At 39.1% G+C, this 24389-nt stretch overlaps 1 protein-coding gene across 1 annotated transcript in view; it reads right to left on the reverse strand.

The window, feature by feature from the left end:
- Positions 1-208: 208 nt before the first annotated feature.
- The window catches only part of Cyp19a1 (cytochrome P450 family 19 subfamily A member 1), a 28988-nt gene continuing 4807 nt past the window's right edge, over positions 209-24389 (reverse strand). Inside the window, exons 2-9 of the mRNA XM_026392325.2 lie at positions 23211-23361; positions 14521-14675; positions 10174-10350; positions 8065-8179; positions 4846-4960; positions 4109-4271; positions 1821-2062; positions 209-457 (exon numbers count right to left, since the gene is read on the reverse strand). Coding sequence (XP_026248110.1) covers positions 209-457; positions 1821-2062; positions 4109-4271; positions 4846-4960; positions 8065-8179; positions 10174-10350; positions 14521-14675; positions 23211-23361 — 1367 coding nt within the window. The remainder of the gene's footprint in view (positions 458-1820; positions 2063-4108; positions 4272-4845; positions 4961-8064; positions 8180-10173; positions 10351-14520; positions 14676-23210; positions 23362-24389) is intronic.

Consider the following 24389-nt stretch of genomic DNA (forward strand, 5'->3'; position numbering starts at 1 on the left):
TCCCCATGGCCTCTTTTCTCTTGCATCCTGGTTCTCTAGCTTGAACGAGCGTAGATGTCCCATAGCTCCCATCTTGCTGAAGGCCCATAGGAGGTATGCCTTGGGCCCAAATGTTCACTGTGAGAATGATATTACCTGGCAAGGGTGAATGGTTCCCATGTGAGCTACTGATGAGAAATGCTCCAGAGTAGTCACTGAACAACCTTCTTTAGTGTTTGATGCACTTGTCTGAATTTCTTGGGGTAAAAATCATTTCTAGCAGGTCGCTTGTTTCATCTGGGTGCAAGGACAAGTCATTTCTCTTCTGTATGTTTTCAACACACTTTCCTTGCAATGTCTTCACATGGAATCGCCTCAGAAGTGTAACCAGGACAACTTTCATCATCACCATGGCAATGTACTTTCCTGCACAGCTGCGGGGCCCAAAGCCAAATGGCTGAAAATACCTGTAAGGAACCTATGAAAATGATCAGACCATTAGCCAGAGTGTTCAAGGCCAGAGTCATGCAATACAGTCTCTGATTTCACTCTGAAAACACTGGTCAGTCAGAACACTCTGTTTTGGGGTCTCAGTCATACTGCTTCTTCACTGACTTGAAGGACTGAATAAATAAACCCCTTTCTCATCCATTGTGATTCACCTTTTGTGCAGACTCACCCTCAGTCTCCACTTTTGCCATTCATGTAAATGAGCTGGAGTAAAGCAAAGCAAATCAACTTTTTACAGGCAATGCTGGGGTACTCAACTAGCTCTGGAGAGTACCCACAGCTCTCCTGCTGCTTTGCAAGTCTCCAACGCAAAGACTGTTTCTGTGTGATGCCATATAAGCCTGATGAAAAGGGACAAATGCAGACAAAAAGTGTCAGTACTAAGCAACTGTTTTTAGTTATGAAGAAAATTAATGAGGACCATGTCCGTCTGTCTTGTTCGCATCTGAATTTACATAGTGCCTGGCACATAGATGTTCAATACATTTTTTTTGACCAATTGACTGATTTATGTAATATTATCTAGATTGCCTATATAGAAACAGGATAAATTAAAGTACTGAATTAACTTCATGTTTCTACAATATATGCAAGTAGGAAAAGAGAGCACTGAATTATCTGGATAATTCAGGCTTAAAAATACTGTTGTGGCTGAAGTTGTCTCTCAGTGGTAGAGCACTCGTGAGATCTTGGGTTTGATCCTCAGTGCCACGTATAAATAAATTAATAAAATAAAAGATCCATTGACAACCAAAAATTTTTTTTAAAAATACTGTTGCCTAAAATTTAACAGAATGGAGGCAGAATCTCCAATATAAGTCAAGTATAGAAAAAGCAGAATCTCTTCCACTCTATTGAGTCTTACTTAGAATGAGACCTGCTGCTCATAAGGCTATTCGATGAACCAAAGTCAGATCTTTTGGTCTCACTTAATTTCTATCTAAAGCAGAAATGGATTTCTTTTGCTTAAATAGTGCTAGCTGAATCTGGATGATGACAAAGTGATCAGTTTAAATGGAAAAGTAGATTCACTGGGTTCAATATAATTTATCTCACTTTAGCAAAATTAGGGGCCTAGATTTTTCACATGTTGAGCCACCATATTGCTCCCACTTAGATATTTTGCAGAGTTGGAGACCCAGCAAACTTGGCTTAAGCAAGAACTTGGTAGCCATGGCTTAGGGCCAGGGAACATGTGTGCTCCGAGTGAGCTGGCAGACAGGAATGGGTAAGAAGAATGAAAAGCGTGTGGTGCAAACACAGACCAAGAGCAGATTCAACAGTTGAAACTGGCCGAGAGTGGCACATTCAGTTTTAAGAAGGGCTCTTACATTCTTCTCAAAATTTTCAAGAGTAAATTCGTTAGGCTTGGGGAAAAACTCGAGTCGATGCATTCTTCCAATATTCAGAATAATGTTAGTTCCCTTTTTCACGGGGTAGCCGTCAATCACATCATCTTGTAAGGCTTTGCGCATCACCAAGTCCACGACGGGCTGGTACCGCAGACTCTCGTAAATAAAGTTTTCCATCACTTTTAGTTTTTGCATATCGTCAATCTTTATCTCTCTCTCACCTGTGAGAGAAAAGTGGGCAAGGAAGGTAATGTTAGTTTCAATATGTGTTGGGTACTGACACTCCTATTTTTTTTTTCCATAGAACAGTTTGCTTTTGACTGAAAAATAATTATGTCTATAAAAATTCAGATTCCAAGACAGTTATCTTAAAACCTGGAAGATTTCATAGAAACGTTGAGATTTCCTGAAAAGTCAGAAACACTGGACCCACATTCCCACAGGGCAACAGTGGGCTGAGATGAGGGGCTGATTACCCCTTCAAAGGGGTCCTGTGGACCATATCTAGTACCCTTCATACACCATTCAAATCTGCCTGGCTTCTGAAATCTGACTTTTGCACCTAACTCTAAATTCTAGGAGTCATTCATTTCCTCTTTGGACTTGTGAGCAAACTCACAGCACAACCATCCCCAAAAAGGGTACATGGGCTGCTGCACAGTCAAAGTGAGACAGTGGATTTAATCCATTGCAACAACATTTTTTCCTCTGGTTACTGTACAGTCACCTGCCCACATGTCTCACTGATATTCCCTCCACATCTCATCAAGAACAACCTTTCACAGTAGTGTGGCAAGAACTCCCCTCCAAAATAAAATAGGTATTTCAGATCAGTCCTGGTTGGACTGGGGATTGATGGGCACTCACACTCACTACCTCAGACTGGCATGACATTGCTCAAAGAGGCTTGAATTAGTCCCAGAGGTGGCAGAGCTTCAGCATTTCCTCAAATGGGCCACCACTTTTGAAGGATCAGAACTGGCCCAGAGTTCTGAGTCAGCCCTGTGTCCTATACAACTAAGCCATCTAAGAATGATCTAATTGGTCAGAGAACTCTAACCAAAGTAAGAAGCCCTGCCCCACATGTATTGGTCTTTGTACCCAAGGATGTAGTGGAGTATGTTTAACTGGAGTGGAGAGGTAGAAGGGAGGATGATGGGGAAGGTAACCAAAGGCATCCACTAGGAAGCAAATGAGTACAGGAAGGAGGACAGACATATGTGCAAGTGGCTCTGCTGTTTTTCTGTCTTTGCAGAGGTCTGCTGAAGGATCAGGGGAACATCAATAAGTACAAACACGTTTCACCTCTTGAGGAAATTGTATCAAAGTTATATTAAAGGCTTATGTATCATGGTCTCAAAAGCAATTTCCCTCTGTGCCCCGAACTCCAGCCTTCTCTTCACTCCACTGGGCTTGATGTGTCCTCTCCCTCCCACCAGCCCAAGTGTGTTCCTGCAAAGATTATCAATATGAAGGAGATTCCAAATAAGGAGCTCTGTTTTTTCCCAGAAGGCTGTCTGATTCTTATGACTGTGGCAATGCTTTTGTGGAGAGTTCCTACAGGTTGGTGCTGACACAGGCAGGGCCGTGGAAAAGCAGAGGGAGACCTGGTGGCTCCCTGCAGAGGAGGAGGAGAGGCATCAGGGATGAGGGTGAGCCTCACTGGGTTGGAGTCCAGAAGGAAACTTTTCACTCCCTTGTCTTTGCTGTTATTCTCTCCTCTTCCTTCTGTCACCAATTGGAAGTTCATTTGTGACTGAGTTGCTTGAAATCCAGAAACAATGCTGTAAATAGCAGCCATTTTTCCTGGGTGGACCCACAAAGGCCTTTGAACTGATAAAGCAGGCAGAGCATACACAATCCCAAGTTTTTGAAAGACAAATCCAACCACAAGTTGGGTTTGTATACACATAGAAAAAGATCTTGAAGAATAAACAGCAAATAATTAACACTGGTTAGCTCTGGGAATGGCAATGAGGTCAGGAAGGACAGTGGAAAGGATTGGGAACTATCATTTTCTACTTTATACTTCTCTCTGTTTTCTGAATTTTCCCAATGAGCATGTATTATTTTTATGGTAAAAAACAGAGAGAACCAACTTTTCAACCTACCTGGCATAGTCCAACTGTGATAGAATTACTTGTTTTATTTTTCTCCAAGTGGATTATAAAAAGAATTCTGTGTTTGACCTCCTTCTTAGGACATAAGAAATTGACAATCAAGAGGATTATCTTTTAAATTCTATTATTTATTTGATAAATTCTTACCAACAACAGTCTGTATTTCCTTCATTATTGCCTCTTCAACTTTAGGGTGATTTGCAATGAGGAACAGCATGAAGTACACAGTGACAGACATAGTGTCAGGTGCTGCGATCAGCATTTCCAATATGCACTGGTTCACATTCTCTCTTGTCAGATCTCCACGTTTCTGAACAATTCAAAGAGGGGGAAAATTGGATTCAACAACCACCTGGACATTGAGACTACTTGAAAAAACAATTGTGTCTGTAGTAAACATAAAGAGACCTTTTTTCTTGTCATTATATCCTAAACAATACAGTATACCAACCATTTACATAGTACTTACACTGTATTCAAATAAGCAATCTAGAGATGATTCTAAGTCTGTGGGAAGATATGTGTAGGTTTTATGTAAATATTCTGCTTTCTATACGGGACTTAAGCATCCTTGCATTTGAGTATCTGAAAAGGGTTCTGGATGAACTCCCTTAAATGCAGTGGAATGATTATATTGAAGGTCTTTAATATTCCTTTTTCCTGATTTCATATGCTGTATTGTGGTACAGAAGAGTTTTCAATTTTAAAGACCAGTTTTACTAGAATGTCTGCATGGGATGTTTGGGTTGGGTTTATAGTACTTCTAGAGAAAATACTTAAAAGCAGAAATATGCAACTATTATAAAAGGGAATCTTTACACACACATGTACATGAACAGTCATAACATGTTGGGTAGGGAATTATGGTTAGTCTAGATCAGTACCTCAGCAAAAATCAATTCAGTGGCAAAATCCATACAGTCTTCTAGTTTCTCTGCTGTGGAAACCTTTTGCCTTTTTTCTTCTACCAAAATATTTATGGCATCTTTCAAATCCTTGCTGGAAAAAAAAAGTCAAAATATAATCTCAATTTAAGCCTCTAGAAAAACATTGTTTTCCTGTGTGTTTAAACAAAATGTCCTGCTTCCCTTGAAGCCAGTGGTGGTCATGAATAAAGAAATTCATATTTTATTTCTTCACTAACATTCTTAAATTACATATGTTTATACTTTGTTAAGGCTACGCTCAGCCTTGCTTTGCAACTTCTGATTTGGTAGGCAGTGTTTAAAGTAAGAGCCCATGTATGTCTTTGGTTGGGGCAAGCACTCTTCAGTTTGTGGTAGGCGCTTCCATTTCCTGCCTTCTTATAGCCTCACAGCCCAGTTTTACTTGCCAGGCCCTGAAGACTATTGAGTATAAAATTCCTGTACTAGACAGTAAACTCAGGTGGGTACTATTCTTGATATTTATTCTCAAACCTGTGACTTTTGCCATACTGTAAGCACTAGGAATAAGTAGTAGCATGAATATGTGTATGCATATTGTGGTAAAGGGAGAGCTCCTTGGACAACCGGTGAGGTTCTAGCCCAGGTTACTCACTTTCTATGTAACCTACTTTACATTTCCAAGCCTTATGTTTCCTTTAAAGTAAAAGGACCAGACTAGATGAACAATAAGGTCACCTTGCGGTCTAAATTCCATTCTTGTCTTAGTCCTTACATGTATGTGTTCATGTATAAGCATATTGTTCCCTCATCCTAGGGGACAATATTCTGTGTTACATTAAATGTACATATCTTTATTTCAAATTCTTATTGATATGGTCACAAATCAATAGCCTCTATTTTTAGTACAGTTCATCAAGTAAGAGACGAATCTTCCATCAATGTTCCTCATTTAAAAAAAATTTCTTTTCAATATCATAAGGAAGATATTTAAACACTTTAAGAGAGAGTAATTGTGTGACTGTAAATGAGGATGCATGTATTGTGTATCTCTATGAGTGTACCTACACACACACACACACACACACACATACACACCCTTCCAGATATCTACCAAAGATGTATTCACATTCATTCATTCACCTACCCATCCATTTATTCAGCATATATTGGTTGAGCATCTTCTACATAAGGAAGACAGATATCTATTCAATTGGTGAGCTATGATGATTCTTTTCAAATAGGCTTAGAATGCTGATAGCATTTCTACTGGAGCACTAGCCCCAAAATGACCTGGAAGGTGTTTGGATGCCCCTACATTCTGAATTCATAAACAGTTCTTTCATAGAACTGCAGCCACTATTGAGCATATACTTCCTTCCTGAGCCAGAATTCAAAATTTTGCATTAGTGGACTGTGAATGCAAATTAGGATCTTTCCTATTCAAGTTACAAGTTGGCCCCAATAACTGCATAAATGTATGCATCTGAATTTATATGCCCTTCAAAACTGGAAGAATTGAGTTAAATGACAGTTTTCAGGAACAAGGAAATCTCTGACTTACAAGCATGTATATCGAGAATGTACCTGTGAATCAATTGTTTGGAATTCTGAATACATTTTTAAAGACTAGGCTACCAGCCTAGACTATAAACACCTATTCCATGGTATTATGGGGCTGAAAAGCTTTACATTTACAAAAACAAAACATAGAAAACAATACTACTATGATATTTGGAATTAAAAGAAGCAAAAATATAAAATCGAATAAGTAGAGGTAGGTGTCCATTTATCTTCCCGTAAATGCATTTTTAAAAAGTACTGACATTATTTTAAGGGTTAGGTGGAAGAGATTAAAAGATTTCTCTAGGTCTGTATTACTAGAGGAGATATAAATTAGAGCACTAATCATTGGCAACTGTGATATACAGAGGAATTGCTGCTGAGCTCCTTTCTATAGACTTCTGAGAGAAATAAATACACAGTTTACTGCTTTGTTCTATGGCCAAGGCCAAGGCTAAACTAATAACTTAAAAGAACACAATGAGACTCTTCAGAATACCACCACCACCAAGTTTGATCACAGTGAAGAGATAAATCCTTTATCTAATTCATTAAAGTCACAGTAAGCTCTGTGAAAGAAGAGGAAATGTGTAAAGAACCAACTGTGCAAATCATTTACCTAAAACTCACCAACCACATGAGATCATGCAAAGCAACATCAAGTTAGGTTCCTCCCCAGAAACTAATATTATTGAATTTCAAAATCCACAGAAAGGATAAAATTGGATCTTCAAAACACTCTGGGACATTTTAGAATTGAAGAACTTAAGATGGTTAGGGATGCTTAAAGAAGATATAAATATAGGAAAAAGGGAAATTAACATATTTAATGCCCACTCTATTGTGCTTAGAGCTCATTGCTCTCTATATATGACCTTAGAAACCTATATTCTCACTCTAGAGGGGTTTATATTTTACTTTAAATAACTCCCCAAGGCCATTTAGTGGTATGGGAGGATACAAACTGGGACTTTCTGCCTCTGGATCCCATGGGTTTTCCACTGGTGGTCAGAGGAGGCAGTGTTTGGTAGCTGGGGAGCTGTACTCTAAAAACCCATAATTAGTCTGTAAGCTTTAGGGCATTTGTCCAATTTTCTACTGGACTACTTTAAGAATAAAACAATGCCATTTAATGACAATTTCAGGACCTCCAAAACAAAAAATATGTAACAAAAAAATCACACATTTTATTGAAGTTCATTATAGTCATTATGAAATAATTCTTTGGGGACTACTATCAATTCTTTGGTTTGAATTATGTTAAATGCATTCAGAAGCAATACAACTACAAATTGATTCTGTGTTTCCATTTTTCCAGATATGAAAAGAGTTCTCACAGATATTAATGATAGGATTAGCCAACCTTTCTCAAGTACACTGCAGTGTCCTTGTTCCAGAAATGAGCTCTCGGACCACACACTCAGCACCCTGGCTGAGAAGCTGGTTGGCCAATGGCTTTTTTTACTCTCTCATCTAGCTAAAAACAGCCAAATTGCTATTAGTGTTTCATTGGCAACTTATTCAAAAATCCCCATGGGCTCTAGAAATGTAAAACTTACCAAAGAGGCCAACAACAGCAAAGACACAATGGAAAATAAGAAACAAAAAAATTCTTTCTGATTGCACTTATAAATCTTCCAAACTTGTGTTACTTACACAGGCTTTTCATATTTTTTGTATAGCCAAGAAATCTTAAAGAAGATGTTTGGCTTGAGAAGGAGAGCCTGCCATGCATCAAAATAACCCTGGATTTTATCCACGATGGCACTTTCTGAAAAACAAAAACAAAAATAGAGCCATTGAGCAAAATGTGAGCCTAAGAAGAGCATTCTGAGCAGAGAATATTCCCTACAGATTCTCCTTCCAGTATGGGGCTCTAAGCTGAGCAAGGTTCCATCACCACTTAACAATTTAGTCACATGAGTACCACTAGACAAAAACTAAACATTTTTCAACTATCAAATATCAGCCATCATGCTAGGTGCTTTACAAAAGATTGACTTAATTCTTGTCATCTTACCAGGGGAGTAGTAGTTTTATCATTTTGCATATGAAAAAAATTGCAATTCATAAAAAATGAGACTTGACCAACATCATACAGCCAGTGTGACAGGAAGATCCTCAGGCTGGAGCCCAGTTCTGTCTGATTTCAGGATGATGCTCTTCTTCGTTGCACCGGGTCCCAAAGGCAAGTTGAGAGTTTAACAGGTTCCCAGTATAAATGGAAATAAACATATCCCCATATGCATTGTGCAGGTTTTCTGACATCACATTCTGTATTCATGAGTTAACAGAGAGATTTTCAATTCCCTTTACAGAATCCTTCCTAACAATTGAAACTTGGGAGAACCAAGGAGCAGGGCAGTGAGGTATGTAGAACAGGATGGAAAGGGACCAAGAAAGAGGGTGTGACTAAAATAGTTCAGAGTGAATAGAGGCTCCTATCCACCTGGCAGTCAGATGAAATTTCTATAGCTCTAATAAGGACCAGTTAGAGCAGAAGAGATGAGGCTATGGGAGCTGGGGAGGAGAAACAGAAAGCTTACAGCTTGTCTACCTGCTCAAATGTGACAAACCAGGCCATGAGTGGTCTATCTCAGCTGGTTTGGGTAAATGCTAAATTTCATGTATGGTTGCTCTGCCTGGACCATTCTTCCTTCTGATCTGCACTTGGCTTGTGGCTTCACTCCATTCATGCCACGTTCAGATGCCCTCTCCCTAGAGGCCTTTCCTGATCACCTGTTCTGTACCAGCCATGTCCACCCCCACTGCTCCCGCTTTGCTCTTTTTTTTTACCCTGCTTTGTTTTTACTTCAAGGCACTTATTATTGTCTAATAAATTTTCAACATTTACTTGTTTTATTGTCCATATCTCCCTTAGAATGTAAGCTCCTTGAAGGTAAAAACTTCACCTGTATTATTTCTGTATCCCCAGAACCAAGAACAGTGCCTAGCATAAAATAGATCATCAATATGTATTTACTGAATGAAAGTGTGAATCAATGAACACTGCTGTAAATTAATTCAGGAAAAATCACATTAACCTGGATGTAACATCAATAATAGAATGGAATTAACATATTCAATTATTTCATTGCTTTTTGGTGAAAAAGTTTTAGTATTCACTTATGTAACACAGTGAGGAAAGTGAGACATCTTGTCAGGGTTATTATAAGTATTAAATAGCAAGCATGCATGGAAAGCAATCTTTCATACTGTTTGGTACATAGTAGATACTAAATTAATGGCAGCTATCATCATCATTTCTATCATTATCAGCAACAGCAGCATCACCACCATTTTTATCAAACAGAATCAAGTTTTCATATTTGGTAGCTTTTATATCTATATATATACACACATATATACATGTATGCATACACACATATATGTACATGTATATACATACACACACACATATATCATGCCCAAAAGAATGGTCAGAAATGGTTAAATATACCTGTTTTATTGGTGGTAGGATATGTTAATGACCAAATTATCTGCTAAGTCTTAATCAGAGTAGAATGCTATTTCTTAAAGCAATGAGGATAGATACCAAAGAAAGGCTGGCCCCTACTTCATGGAAATTTATATCTTATAAGTGAACAAGGCAGAAACATTGGGGGATGGGGTGCCTTAGGAATACTTAGAAATGTTTAAACAAGAGAATTATACAAAACATAACATGTTTAGTTGGCTATCCCTCTCATCCTCTTGTTTCATCAAGGGTAGAATGTCAAATCACAAGAGTGAAAAGTTCAGTACCGTCCAAGGGAATCCCCAAGAAAAGCATATTAGAGGTGTCCAGCATGATGCGCCGCATGAGGGTCAACACGTCAATGTAGCCCGACATATTGGTGACCTCCTCCAGTCTGTCCAGGTGCCTTATGATGGATTCAGCACAAACTGCCACCATGCGAACAAGGCCAGGGCCTGTCAAAGCTAAAGAACAAACATCAGAGAATCAGCTGTCACTCACTCCAGGGCTCACAAACCACCAGGCTATTTTGGCATTTTGTGTTTGGAGCTCAATTGTCCTCACTTTTGCATTCAATGATAGGTTAGAAATTTTCGTACTCTTTTTTATACTTTCCCGTATTTTCCTAATTTTCTACAAGCATTCCTTTAACTTTATGGTTAAAAGTGGATGAATGGATATTATTTTAAACAAGCTATTCAAACTTAAGCTTTCCTTCATGCTTTGGCAAATCATTTGTGAGATTGCAAATGAAACATTTAATATTTGTGGTCATAGTCATGATCAGTGATTTTTCATATTTGTTTTATACATTTCCCCTTTAAAGACAGTTTAGATTTGGCCTGGGTTATAATTATTTTCTGTTTCAACAGGTGGAAGGATACCACTACAGAACCAGTGAAAATGACCCTTAATATTTGACCCAAGGTGCTTCCTGTTTAATTGCACATTATAGTTGTAAAAATGCTAGCTTTTCAAATCACCAAAAATGTCCTTGTCTTAATTTCAATTTCTCTTCAAATTGCTTCCAGATTTATTTTACTCAACCAACGACTTGCTAAGTGATTCCTAGTTTGCTTTTCAATGTTTCCCATGGAACTGGAAATTCAGTGGCAACTGCTTATTAGTCAACAGTACACCAGGCCCTTGATACATTGTTTGCCAAATGGAGGCTGAATGAAGGAAAACAGGTAGAGTGAACTGGCCCTGCCCTCCTCTTTGCTTTGTTCCTGACCACCTGGGCAGTGGCTTTGGATTATAGGTCCTGATGGTCCATATGAAAGCTTAAGCTCCTCTGCCCCTCTTTGATATGTTTTTTTTAAAGCTTCCTTTAGGAGTAGTGTCTTTTTGTAGGTCCTTTTATTATTCAGACTTGCTGTTAAGAGTCCTCCAGACAAGATGATAAATTCTGAGGAACTTTGTAGGTAACTCCAGAAGGTCACTTTCTCAGAAGAATGGAAACAAATAAAATAAAACAACAATACAACAACAAAAACTTTGAAGTGGCAACAGCCCATACATCAAGGCAGACTTTGCACCTGAGAAAGGAGCCCTGAGGAGTGGTTTAGACCTTTAAGATTTCCATACATGTAAAAAAGAAGATTGAGGTAGGAGCATTCTTTCTGATTTCAGGAAGAACCCAGCAGACAGGAAGGGCCAAGGCACTGTTGTTCTCTGGGTGGCTATCACATCTGCAAGTGGAACAAATAATTCCTTAATGATTCACCCTTTTCATGGAAGGTTAGCTTCCAAAATCACTGGTGGCTTTCTTCTAGGGTGATACATGATTTGCCTCTGTGTCTAAGAGCTTGAAGGCACATTTCACACTGATAGGCAGAATGTAATATCATTTCTTATAGGCAGTAGTGATTATATTATTTAATTTCTAAAAATGTGTTTAAAAATATTATTTATCTAGGCCAAAAAAATTGAGCAAGTAATCAAATTTCATCAACATGGACAAACTTTTGGTAGTTTCAGGAAACATATACCTTCTTTCCACCCTCCTGCCTCTTCCACCACCTTCTAGGATAAACCCTTTCCTAAGGGGCACTTAGCTTTTTTTCTGTAGACACACCCAGTAAGTTTAAATTTTCATTAATTAAATGTTACTGGTTTTGATACCAAAACCTGTGTCCACCTTTCTGTTGTATCTGAAAAACCAACAAGGAACCTAACTCCAAAAAGAGATTCCTCAAAAAAAAATGCTCAGGACTCTCACTGACTATGAAGAGTGAGACACCACAATGAATTTTCAATAAGCCCTTAGCTTGGTAGTTTGGGACATTTAATTTGGGTGCAACTGCAGCACTTTTATTTTAAAAATCTGATCTTACATAAATAGGGCTAATCTAATCAAAAATTCACAAAGATGTTTTGATTAATTTAATTTGCTAGTACTACAGTTTCTACTCTCTCTCTTTTTGTGTGTGTGTGTGGGAGGTTTACTGGGGATTGAACCTAGGGGCACTTTACCACTGAACTATATCCTAAGCCATTTTTTTTTTCATTTTTTAATTTTGAGGTCTTACTAGTTGCTAAGGCTGGCCTCAAACTTGTGATCCTCTTACCTCAGCCTCTCTAAAAGCTTGGATTATAGGTATGCACCACCACACTGGCCTTAGGTTCTACTCTTTTAACATTTCGTATACCTGTGGACTCCCCTCCATCCATCCTGAATCACTTCAGTAGCTCCTGACTGTTCTCACTGCTGATAATCATGCTTTTTTTTCCCTAATTAATCACTCACTCTGCCAGAGGAGTTTTTCTAAAAACACACATAGATCTATGTCATTTTGCTAAAATCTTTAGTGATTCCTCAAAGCTCTTGAGATAACCTCAAGAGCTCAGAAGGGTTTGGTGATCTGACCCCTCCCTCCACGTGACCTCATCCCTGCATGTATCCAAGCCAGGTACCAGGAATTATTGACAGGTCCCTGGATATGTCATGTTGATCTATCCTTCTTTGCTTTGGCATATTTTATTGCTTGCCCCTAGAATGTCTTTGTTATACTTGCTTAATTAGTAGCTTTAACTTCTTTCAAAATTCATGGTAAGCATCCACTCCTCTGAAAATTGTCTTTATCCCTTGGTGGCTTGATGGCCCATTGGTTTGTGCTCTGCAGCACTGTGCACACCTTGAGCATTACTGTCATCTAGGACAGTATTTGGTCATGTGCTGGCCTGCCCCTTCCCAATCCCAAAGTTAACCACTTTCCTAAATACTAGTTCACATATTTATTTAGAGTCAAATGACAAGGTAAAATAAAATTTACTCTTCTATGGGATCTTAAGGCATTATTTAATATGTTCTTCACAATAGCACAAGAGTGTAAGTTTTAAAATGTTTATCAACTTCTGTGAATAAAGAACTGAAGTACAGAGAAGCTAAGTGACTTGCCCAAGGTCATAGAGCTAGTTAGTGACAACACTGGGATTTGAATGAACAACCTATAACCCAGAGTCTTACACTTGTACATTAATCTATTCTGCAGTATTGTAAGGCCTGGGGATATTGATTTGCCCAGAACCTACTAATATGTTACAATGGAAAAGGGGAGTTGGCAGGGATGACTCAGTGAAGGTCCTTGAGAGGAAGAAATTATTGTGGATTATCCAGGTGACCCAAACTTATCATATGAGAGGCTAACTAAGGAAGAATACTGAGTATCTAAAGTCCACCTAGCTCCAGATCACATCACTGACAAGATTTCCAGGGCACACTTATCTTTCTTGATGCTTAATATTAATGTCAAAGGATGGGCGTTAATATTCCCAACAGTTTCATTTTGAGGAAGACATAGTAAAAGAAGAAAGTCACTGAATAAGGAAGCTTGAAATCAGGTCTCCTGCAGGACTTGCTGTGCTTCCTGGGTGAAAATCACACTCCTCTAGGACTTTATTTTCTTAACTATAAAACTCAAAGAGACCAGATGAGGCAAGATACACAGTCCTTCCCTGTCCTAAAGTTTTCTAATTTTCTTCACAAATTGTTTTCTCCTGAAACGTCATGATTGTTAATGATTCAACAACCACTCTGTTCTATCATGTTTAATCAAACATAAGGCTGACACTGAATTCTTAATTGAAATTATCCTACGTATACCAATCTCTTTCTTCTTCACATTCATGAATTTGCTTTCTATGTTCACAGGAAGAACCGAATTTGTGGTGGTTATAAATGTAGGCTCTGGTGTTACATCTTGGGGACTACGATTTATTAATGTTGGAACCTTGGAAAAGTTACTTAACCTCTCTATGCCTTAGTTTTCTCTTCTGGAAAATGCAGGTGATAAGAGAATTCATCATATAAGGTTGCTGTGGGATTAAAATATCAAGTGTTTAGAACAATATCTAAGATATAATAAAGGTATAAAGAGCATTAGCCCTTCTTCTTATTAGTATTATTTCAAAGCTGTGAGACAGCAAAATTTAAAATATAATTTTAAAATTTTTTTTAGTTGCTGATAGATCTTTATTTTTTTTAATACATGGTGCTGAGAATCGAACCCAGTGCCTCACACATACCAGGCACGTGCAGTACTACTGAGTCACAGCCCCAGCCCCTAAAATATAATTTTAAGAAAGTCACATTCATAGATAAAATAGAAATATGTAGCTGAGCCCCTGCTTACCTTTCATAAAAAAAGGTCGTACTGCTCTCCAGAGGTCTGGATTATTGTTAAATATGATGCCATTCTCATGCATACCAATGCACTGCAACCCAAGTTTGCTGCCAAATCGAGAGATGTAGTGACTGTGCTTCATTACATGGAACATACTTGAGGACCTGAAAAGAGAGCAAACCGCGGTGTTAATTCACCATGGAGAGAAATCATGGTGATGCATCTTGACTGTGATGGCTCCCTTAGCAAATTCAGGTGCAATGCCTAGTTTCTAGTATTCAGGTTGAATGAATACATCTGTTGGCATGAGAGCACCATCTCCAATTGAATCAGTTCTGCCTACTGACTCCTTGTCTGAGCATCACAAACAATAAAACAAACACCACATTGTTCTTTATTTCCTCTTCTTCTCTAACCCCAAGTCACCAACTCATTAACCACCACCAAAGTCAGAGCTGCAAGGCTGTTATGAAGAAGGATCCTCTGCACCACAAGAGTCAGGAGAGCTTCCAGCCTCCTGGCTTCCATTTGGCCCCATTTCAGACAGTGCCACTGCCTGTAAGAGTGAGTCACAGAATTGGAAGTTGCTAGAAATATTGAGGTCTTGTTTTGTTAGTTTGGAACCAATATTTCTGACTTTATCACCCAACCCCTAAAGTCTCCCATCAGGCCTAGTCCCTCCAGTATGGTATCAGGGTAGGCTCAGAGGAGATCACCTTGGGTACTTCTGGCCCTGGGCTTGGTCAGAGCCTGGATGGGCTGGCCTGGAAGGCTCACTGTGCTGATGAGAGAAATTATCTATGAGCACTGTGTCTCAATTTGTCTCCATAATGACTTATCAAGGTCTCCAGGGTAACAGTTTTCTCCTAAAATATGGGATGTTACAAGTATAGGGATAGTGCAGTTTGCATGGTGCCCAATATGCAAATTCACGATGCATGAAGTACATTGTTATTTTCTTTATTTCAGATGTGGCTATTTTTTAAAAAATTCTGGTGAATTGAATATTTATACAAGGTTTCATGTATTCAGTGCCACTTTGTCTCTCCCTCCCCACTTCTCTGAAATTTTGTTTCTCAACTGCAAATTCTACTATGGAGATTTTCAGAACACATAACCCTTAAAATTTGGGAGTGGCTACACACAACTGATTCTCATCTGGCCTGGAGAGGTTATCCTGAGACTTGCTCTTCCCTCTCAGAGTTGACACTTGGCTCCTAAAGGATGACTTTACCTTAGTGAGCTTGTTCAGATAATGCTTGCCAAAATACCTTCCCATAGAAGTTACTGTGTCAAAAGAGCTTTGCTCTAACTGAATGGATTAGGCAGCGAACTCCATATTAATCAAACATATTTGTGGTATATTCCATGGTCCTACTAGAATTTTAAATTTTTCTTACCACTGAAATAAAAGCAATGATAAGAAATGAAAAAAAAACCATTATTATGTAAGTAACAATTACTTTTTAGAAAATAAAATAAAATAAAATATTCTCCTGATTTTACTCCAGAGAATATTCACCAAATGACTTCAAGTTTTGGACAAGTTATCCTCTTAGTAGCAACAAAAATGAAAATGAGAATCTAGATGTTCCAATATATATACCAGCAAATTAATTTTACTGGCAGTTAAAATTGTGTGCTACATAGAAAAACCATATTAAAGGAATGACTGAAATTCTTAGTAATTAAAATATTTGAAACTCTTAACTTTTCTTATCTTCTCCTACCTCATTCTATAATTAAGGCAGAAAGTAAGTAAATTTTATATTTTTTGTTTATAAATTTGTATCTAGAAATTCTAAGTACTTCGAGGACAAGCAGAATACTATTTTCCTGATCTGGCCCCTAGAGATTCTGGAAAGTATGTTAATAATATCGATTTATTTATTTGAAGAATTTGCTCATCAATTTTAAAAAGAAGGAATAAGAAACTTCAGTCGAAGACCCAACTAAGTGTTAACACTACTTTTTAAATCTTTGCGTCCCCTTTAGGGGGCGCCAACATCTCAGTTATTTTCAGTCAGAAGCTCAGACTTGGCTAGTGACAAAGCCAATCAGGCAGAAGTGGTACCCAGAGTGCAGTATCTGTGACTGGCCACAAGAGAGCAATTTAAAACAAGGTTATTTATCAAAGTGAGGCTGGGTCTATCTAAGCAAAGTAAATTGGGAGAGTGAAGAAGATAAGGTTAAGGAAGAGAAAGGAACCCCAGCCCAGACTCCTCCTGGCCCTGGCCTTGTGTGGGCTGGCCGGTGACACTGGCTGAGGAAAGCTTCATACCATTGGGAATGCGAGGATTTCTCAGTACTGAGGAGACACCAACTGAGTCCTCAGGCTTAGAAAGGACAGTGGACAGTGTAAGATATCTGGTTATTTGGGTCATTCTTCTTCTTTAAACATGACTAAAGTCAAAAGACATTTCCAAAGAGGGTAAATCTATTGTCTAATCAAAATGAAAAGTAGCCAGGTAGTAAGCTCTTAGATGGCAGGGAGGAAATACCTCAATTTTTATTTTATTAAATTTACACACCTGTGGCCAGGTTGACTATGGTGAGTGCTAGAAAGAGGAGAAGGCAATAAAGGAAATAATTGGAAACAAACATTTAAGAATACTTGCCCATGCGTACACTCCTCTGCGTCTGAGACACAATTTCTATCAGTCCCGTCACCTCTTCACTGTCCTTTGCCCATTCTAACACTAACCCAGCTTAAAGTCTAGGGCTGCAGCAAGAGAAACACCATTCTCATAACAGAGATCTTACCATAACCACCCTAACCAAGTGATCAAATCAAGCTAAACCCAGCCCTTAGCTTACTCTCGAGTTTGCACAGATCACACAGTATGTGTGCACCACACTCATGCACACATACTCATACACTCACCCTGATGACAGGTCTCAGTTAAATTCAGATGGGCCCTTAGTGCAGCAAGAAATCCAATTCCATCTCCCAAGTCTATTCACACGTCTATGTGACTATTCTCCACCCTCACCCTCACTCCACCCTGTTGGGTCTCAGCCAGAGGTTATATTCCTATTTTTCTTGAGGAAATAGAAGCAACTAGAGGAAAATCCCCAGAAGCTACAACCACTAGGATCTGGATCCACATATTCAGTCTTCCCCCCAGTTACTGTGGAGGAAATTCTATGTCCCATTCAAGGCCAATCCTTCCTCTTGCTTTGGGGACTCCTTCACATCTCACCTAGCAAACCCTCTCCTTCTCCTGTATCAGCAATTTCACTCTTTGGTTGGTTGTTCCCACCACAACCTGCATGCTGTGATTTTCCTTATTGTGAACATGCAAACTCCTTCGACTGCATCCCTCTCCAGCTAGTGGTCCATCTCCTACCTCCTTTGTGTCAAACTCCTTGGAAAAGTTACTACACTTGTTACCTCTGACTCATCACCTTCTATTCTCTCCTCTGGCCAGAATTTTTCCCCTTACCATTCCACTGAAAGTGTTCTCTTCAAGGTTACCCATGACCTGTCTGGAAGCAACACTCAAGTGTCCATCCTTTTACTTGGCCCATCAGCGGTATCTGACATGGTTGACAATCCCTCCTCCTAAAATGCATTCTTCACCTTGCTTGCAGACCCCCACTCTCCCTTGGTTTTCCTTTCTCTGTTTGGTTGTTTCTTCTCAGTCTCCTTTGCTAGATTCTGATTGCCTTAAACTGGATACATACTAGTCTCCCCTATCAACATCCACTCAGATGTCCACTGGGCATGTCAAGTCCAACATGTCTGAAGCTAGACATGATCTGGATATCTCCCCACTCCACACTTGTTCCTGTTAACTCAGGTAATGATGTTCTCATTCATCCAGGCATTCAAGACAAAAAAAAAAAATGAGCATCACTTAATTATTCTTTCTTTCACACCCAACATCTAACCCAACAGCCAAATCCTATTGGCTTTTCCTTCAAAATGTGACCATAATCTCAAATCATCATCTTACCACCTCTCTTGCTGGATTCTGAACCAGTCACCATCATCTCTTGCTGAACAGGTCATTCTGCGCCCATCCCTTGTCCCCTCACTGCCAATTCTAAACAGAGCAGTCAAAATATTCTGCTGAAACATGAACAAGCCAGATACGTCACTCCTCTGCTTAAACTCATGCAGGGTAAAATCCAGAATTGTTAAAATATCCTGCAAGGGCAGACAAGCTCTGATGTCTTATTATCACTTTAATCTCATGTCCTTTGTGCTTCCACTCAACTACTCTAATACTATCTTTGTAGTTTGGTCCTTGAACATTCTTATCTCAGGACTTCACCACTTGTTATTCCTTCTGTCTAGAATAATTTTTCTCTGGATTTCGACGTGGTTCACTTCCACACTTCCTTTAGGTCTTCATTTAAGTGCTAGTTTCCCAGTGAGGACTGCCTTAAATTGTTAATTTACAATTATACATCCATCTTCTTTCCCTACTTTTTTCTATTTAGTACACGTCCACCTAACAATCATGTGACCAGGCATCGGGTTTGTCCAGGACTGTCCCTGTTTTAGCACAGAAAGTCCCACATCTTAGAAAATCCCCTAATCTCAGGCAAATTGAGACTGTTGGTCACACTTCTGATTGATACATAACTTTATAACATTGATTGATTCAGTCAATGCTGGACCACATGTATGATGGTGGTCCTATCAGATTATATCACCTTGTGACATCACAGTCATCTTAGTGTAAGTATTCTGTATGATGTTTACACAATGACAAAATTGCCTGATGATGTATTTCTCAGAATATTCCCCCGTTGTTAAGTAACACATGATCATACTAAATATTTTACTTGCTTAATATTGGTATATTAACAATGTATTGCTTCACAAAGATAAGGATATTTGGCTAATTTATTCCCAACGTAAAATATTGCTGATTCCCCAGAGTGTAGAACTATACCTGATAGACAGAGCAAGTTCTTAGTAAATATTTATTTAATGAAAGAATGGAAAGCCAATTATGATTATTAAAACTTGAAATCATAGAGTGCTTAGTATGTAATAGATTCTTGATGGGTATTGAAAGAATAACTGGGTGAATCCCTTGTAATTTTACACATACTTAAGAAAAGTATGCAAATAAAATACTAATAAGTATATTAATTGCTAGAAGATATACATATAAAACTTGAATTAGTATGTTAATTACTAATTCCTCTTTATGGTTGTTACTCAAAGGTTTTGGGTATTTATGACAGAACTAATGTGTACATACAGTGGACATATGATATCAAGTACAGCATCTGTAAACCCTCGCTTAAGTGTAGCTGCCTGGGAGCTAGGCAGGGGAACTGTGCATTCTTCATCCACAGATGACCAGAGAGGGACCTTATCTCAAAGCCCCAGGTTGTTCAGGCAGCATGACAATAGCACTCATGCCTGACTTCCTTCCCTGAAGTTCTGCAGCCCCTAACACTTTGGAGTTAAGCTGGCTGGAAAAGTTGTATTGAATGCTACACGGTTGGAATGACTACAGACTTCAAATTTTAAAAAGAAAAAAGTAATATGGCAAACTATTCACATAAAAATAAAAAGCTTTCAGAGGTCCGATGGGGTCTTTTCAAGAGGTACGGGTAGTTCTGGAAGGGACCTGAAGAGCAGGCAGGGAAAGGAGATGGGGAAAAACATGTCCTATTCCTGAGGGGAGCTCAGCCTTTAACAACAAAATTGAGCGGCTCTGAGGCAATTAAGGAGAACACAAAGACTCCAACAAGTGAAAAGCCTGAGAGAACAGGACAAGAAAAGACTCGGAGAGCTGGGGGAAGGGCAGGTAGGCTGTGTCCACGCCTCTGTGTGAATCAGTGCCTGAGATGGCCAGAGTGGCTATGGTCACTTTCCTAATGAAGATAGGCAGAGTGGCCAGAGGCCATCCTAATGGCAACAAGCATCCTACTGCAGGGATTGTCTTTGGTCACCCAGTAAATGTATCTGGTGACCTCAGTGTACCATCTGAGTATCTCCTGAGAGGGATTTCTGCCTGATTCTCCACTCTCAAATCCATCATTCTTCACTCCCAATTTAGTCCTATGGCACCACCACCGGCTGGACTCAAGGGTAATGCAACAAGACAATGCCACTTCAACTGTGCTTAGCTGTTTCCCCTAACCCACCACAAAAGCCCTCTTGTACCAGAACCTTCGTCCTCTTCCTTTCTCTTTAAATGGGAGGTTCCCAAGCTCTGCAGGCTGCTGAGGAGTCCTGAGGAGCTTCAAACACCACTAATGTCTGGGTTCCCACTTCAGAGATTCTGATCTCAAAGGCCTGGGCATTGGGCTTTTAAATCTCCCTGAGAGACTCTATTATGCATCTAGGATGAGAAGCCACTGCTTCAAATGCTGACCATGGGTGGACCTCCTGTTGGATAAATATTCTGAGGGTCACTTCACCTGCTTGTCAAGGGAAGCAGGTGTCAGGGAAGGCAGACTTGCAGAACTGAGGAGGGCTGGAAGGCAGCATGCTGAGCTGGGGGCTGAAAAAGCAAAATGTTTCAATCCCCAAACCAAAGGACAGCAGTTCCGGGACTTTTTTGAGACAGTAACCAGTTTTAAAAGTGATTGTAAGTACTGATTTTTAAAATGAGAACATACAAAGATATCAAATTCAAGCCAGGTATGGTAGTGCACACCTATAATCCCAGCAGCTCCGGAGGCTGAGGCAGGAGGATCAAGAGTTCAAAGCCAGCCTCAGCAACTTAGTGAGATCCTAAGCAACTCAGTGAGACTCTGTCTCTAAACAAAAAAAAAAAAAAAAAAAAAAGAGCTGGGGATATGGCTCAGTGGTTAAATACCTTTGGGTTCAATCCTTGGTACCAAAATATAAAAAGTAAAAAAGGATATCAAATTCACTCAAATTTGACTGACCAGAGCTCAATTGACTAGGACAAGTAAAATCAAAGAGTAATTATGATCTATTGAATATAGCAATGGTTCTCAAATTCAAGTGTGCCTCATAATTACCTGGAAAGCTTATCAAAACACAGGCTATATGATTCTACCCTCAGGCTTTCCTTTTTAGTAGGTCGAGGTGGGGCCCAAAAATGTGCTTTTTTTTTTTTTTTGTACTGGAGATTGAACCCAGAAACACTTTTAATGAGCCATATCCCCGGTCTTTTTTTTTTTTTTTCTTTTGAGACAAAGTCTTGATAAATTGCTTAGGGCCTTGCTAAGTTGCTGAAGCTGTCTTTACACTTGTAACTCTCTTGCTTCAGCCTCCTGAGCTGCTGGGACTATAGGTGTATGCCATTACACCTGGCAAGAATTTGAATTTTTAACAAGTTGTCAGGTTGTTTGAGGCTGCTGGTCCAGGAAGAACATTCTGAGAACCACTATAGCAGTGTTTTACAATGAACTCAGGGCAATGACATGTCCACCTGCAGCCATTTATGTTTAGTTGTATAAATGTGGTCTGCCTTAGCTATTCTGGAAAGGGCTTCAACACCAAACTGAATGAAACAAAAAAAACCCTGGCAAAAAATGAAGTATTGGACAGATCCAAAATAACATTACCAGGTAGTCTGAAATATTTGGAAGTACAACACATTTTCTCTCACTGCTTCCTTTTTTCAGAATCTGTTTGAAAGAATTGGGCTTTGAGGATACCATGATATTTAATGAAATGAAATATATAACCTTGGCCTGAAAAATTCATGCAGTTTCCAGAAATGCTTTATTTACATTTTGATCAATAGTTTATGTATTGGGATGAATAATTCCAACAAATTACTAAAACGCCTTGGTGAGTTTTCGTTTGTGGGTAAAGCTCTGTCAGGGATTGTAAATTAAAAAAATTATCAGTGAGACACTGTTGGAAGATAGCTTTGTTAAAGTTCTTGTCAAGTTATCTGAAGTTTAGTGAATTATGCCTTCTTTGAAATGCTTCACTTTTTTAAGATCAATAATCAAGAAAACTAGTGCACAGTTGATATATATTTGGTTAATTCTAGAGTGAGGTCAACATACTAAGGTAACTCAGCAAACACGATGATGCAGGGAGTTAGGACAATGTTTCTTAATGGGTGATGCTGCTCCTGACTTATTTGGAATTGCCAGGCCAGGATACTGGCACACAGTCTTAGAGGGATGGCAGCGCCTGAATGGTGCCATAGCCTGCTGTCTGCTGTCTCCGAGGACTCTGAGACTAGTGTTAGAAACACTCTAGAAAACTACTGGTCAGATCCTGCATCTCAAGTTTTGTTCTAATTTTTTATTTTAAATTTCTTGTGTGTGTGTGTGTGTGTGTGTGTGTGTGTTTAATGCTTACTTGTAGAGATAAGACCAAATTTTTAGAAAAGCAGAAAAGATAATGCCTCTCCCTAAAGTCTGTTTTGTCAACACCATATCATTTGGATTCTGAGCTTCCACATCCACTGCTCAGAAGTTTTGAATAATTTCCCAACTTTCCAGACTTCTTTATCTATGTACCTCTGGCTTCAATCCAATTATTCTGTTTGCATGCAGTATTACCTAGGAATTACTCACCTTCGTTATAGCAGTAAAAACATATCCTTACCAAGATATCAAGGAATCAAAATTACATTTTTTTTAAATAGCAAAAACTTCAGTCTTGATTTTAAAGTACGCATGATGATGATGATGATGATTATCTTGGGTGCTGGTGATTGAACCCAGACCCTTGCACTCTACCACTGAGCCACATTCCACCCCTGTGTCTCTGATTTTATTAACAAACTTACTTGCTGATAATGAGTGTTTCTTCTCCACCTATCCAGACTCTCATGAATTCTCCATACATCTTGTTGTAGTAGTTGCAGGCACTGCCAATCCCCATCCACAGGAATCTACCATGGGAAATGAGGGGCCCAATTCCCATACAGTATCCAGGACCTAGGATAGTTATCAGAACATTGTATTTTAGCAAACCAGAAATACTTGTTCTTTTATATCTAAATGTTCTTTTTTGGGGAGGGGTGCTATCTTCAATGTGTTTTGTTGGCCTTTAGAAACATTATCACATATGAAAGGAAAGCTGCTGAGCTAATTCTAGCTCAATGACGTCTTAGGGCCCCAGGTCTGTGGATAATGAGAGTAGGTGAGCAAAGTAGCTGCCACTTGTTGCATGCCTTCTTTAGGGCTATTTTAGGGGTGACACATAATCCTCTGAATAACCCTTTAAACATTAAAACCCTTTTACAAAATTTTACAAAATTATATCTATCTGTGACTCACTAAGAAAGCAATTTAAAATGGAAACCAAGACAAGCTTCACCTGGGCTCTTCATCCCTCTGTGAGTGAAAAGTACTTCAGGAGCCCATCACACTAGCTCCATTTGGTCTCAGTCATTTCAGTCTCAATGAACTGGAGGCTGTGTGCTGATCTCTTCCCAAGTCACACAGCGCCAATGTGTTTTGCATACAAGCTAATTGGTCTTATTGGTAACAAGTGTGGAACCCATGAAAACTATTTGGCAGTTTGGTTTTGTCTGAAAACTTCTGGTTTTGAATGCCCCAGTTGACAGAACGGGTATGTCAGAACTGGGCAGTTTGGAAATAATCCTCTTAACTGAGAGAAGCAAGATCTGCAAAGATAATGTCTAATCGAAAAACATTCACATCTTCTTTTTCCTCTCAAAAAAAGATTCAGTTTAAGAAAAGAATCTTAGGCTAAGTCTCATGAATAAAGCTAAGAATTGAGGGATTAGGCAACAAGTCTTCTCAGTGTCTAAACTAGTTTGAGTCCCGTGATCTCGTTTTAGGCAAGAGCAGTGGCCACTCACATCCTTCCTTATATAGTCAGGGATAAGATTTCAAAGAACCCAAATCCAGGCAATGACTGGGGAACTTGATGTTGCTTACAGCAGAGAACAAACTTGGTCATTTGACTTTACTGGTTTTGGCAAACAAACTAAATAAAA

Source organism: Urocitellus parryii, chromosome 6 (genome assembly GCF_045843805.1).
Source record: "Urocitellus parryii isolate mUroPar1 chromosome 6, mUroPar1.hap1, whole genome shotgun sequence".
NCBI classification, from domain to species: domain Eukaryota; kingdom Metazoa; phylum Chordata; class Mammalia; order Rodentia; family Sciuridae; genus Urocitellus; species Urocitellus parryii.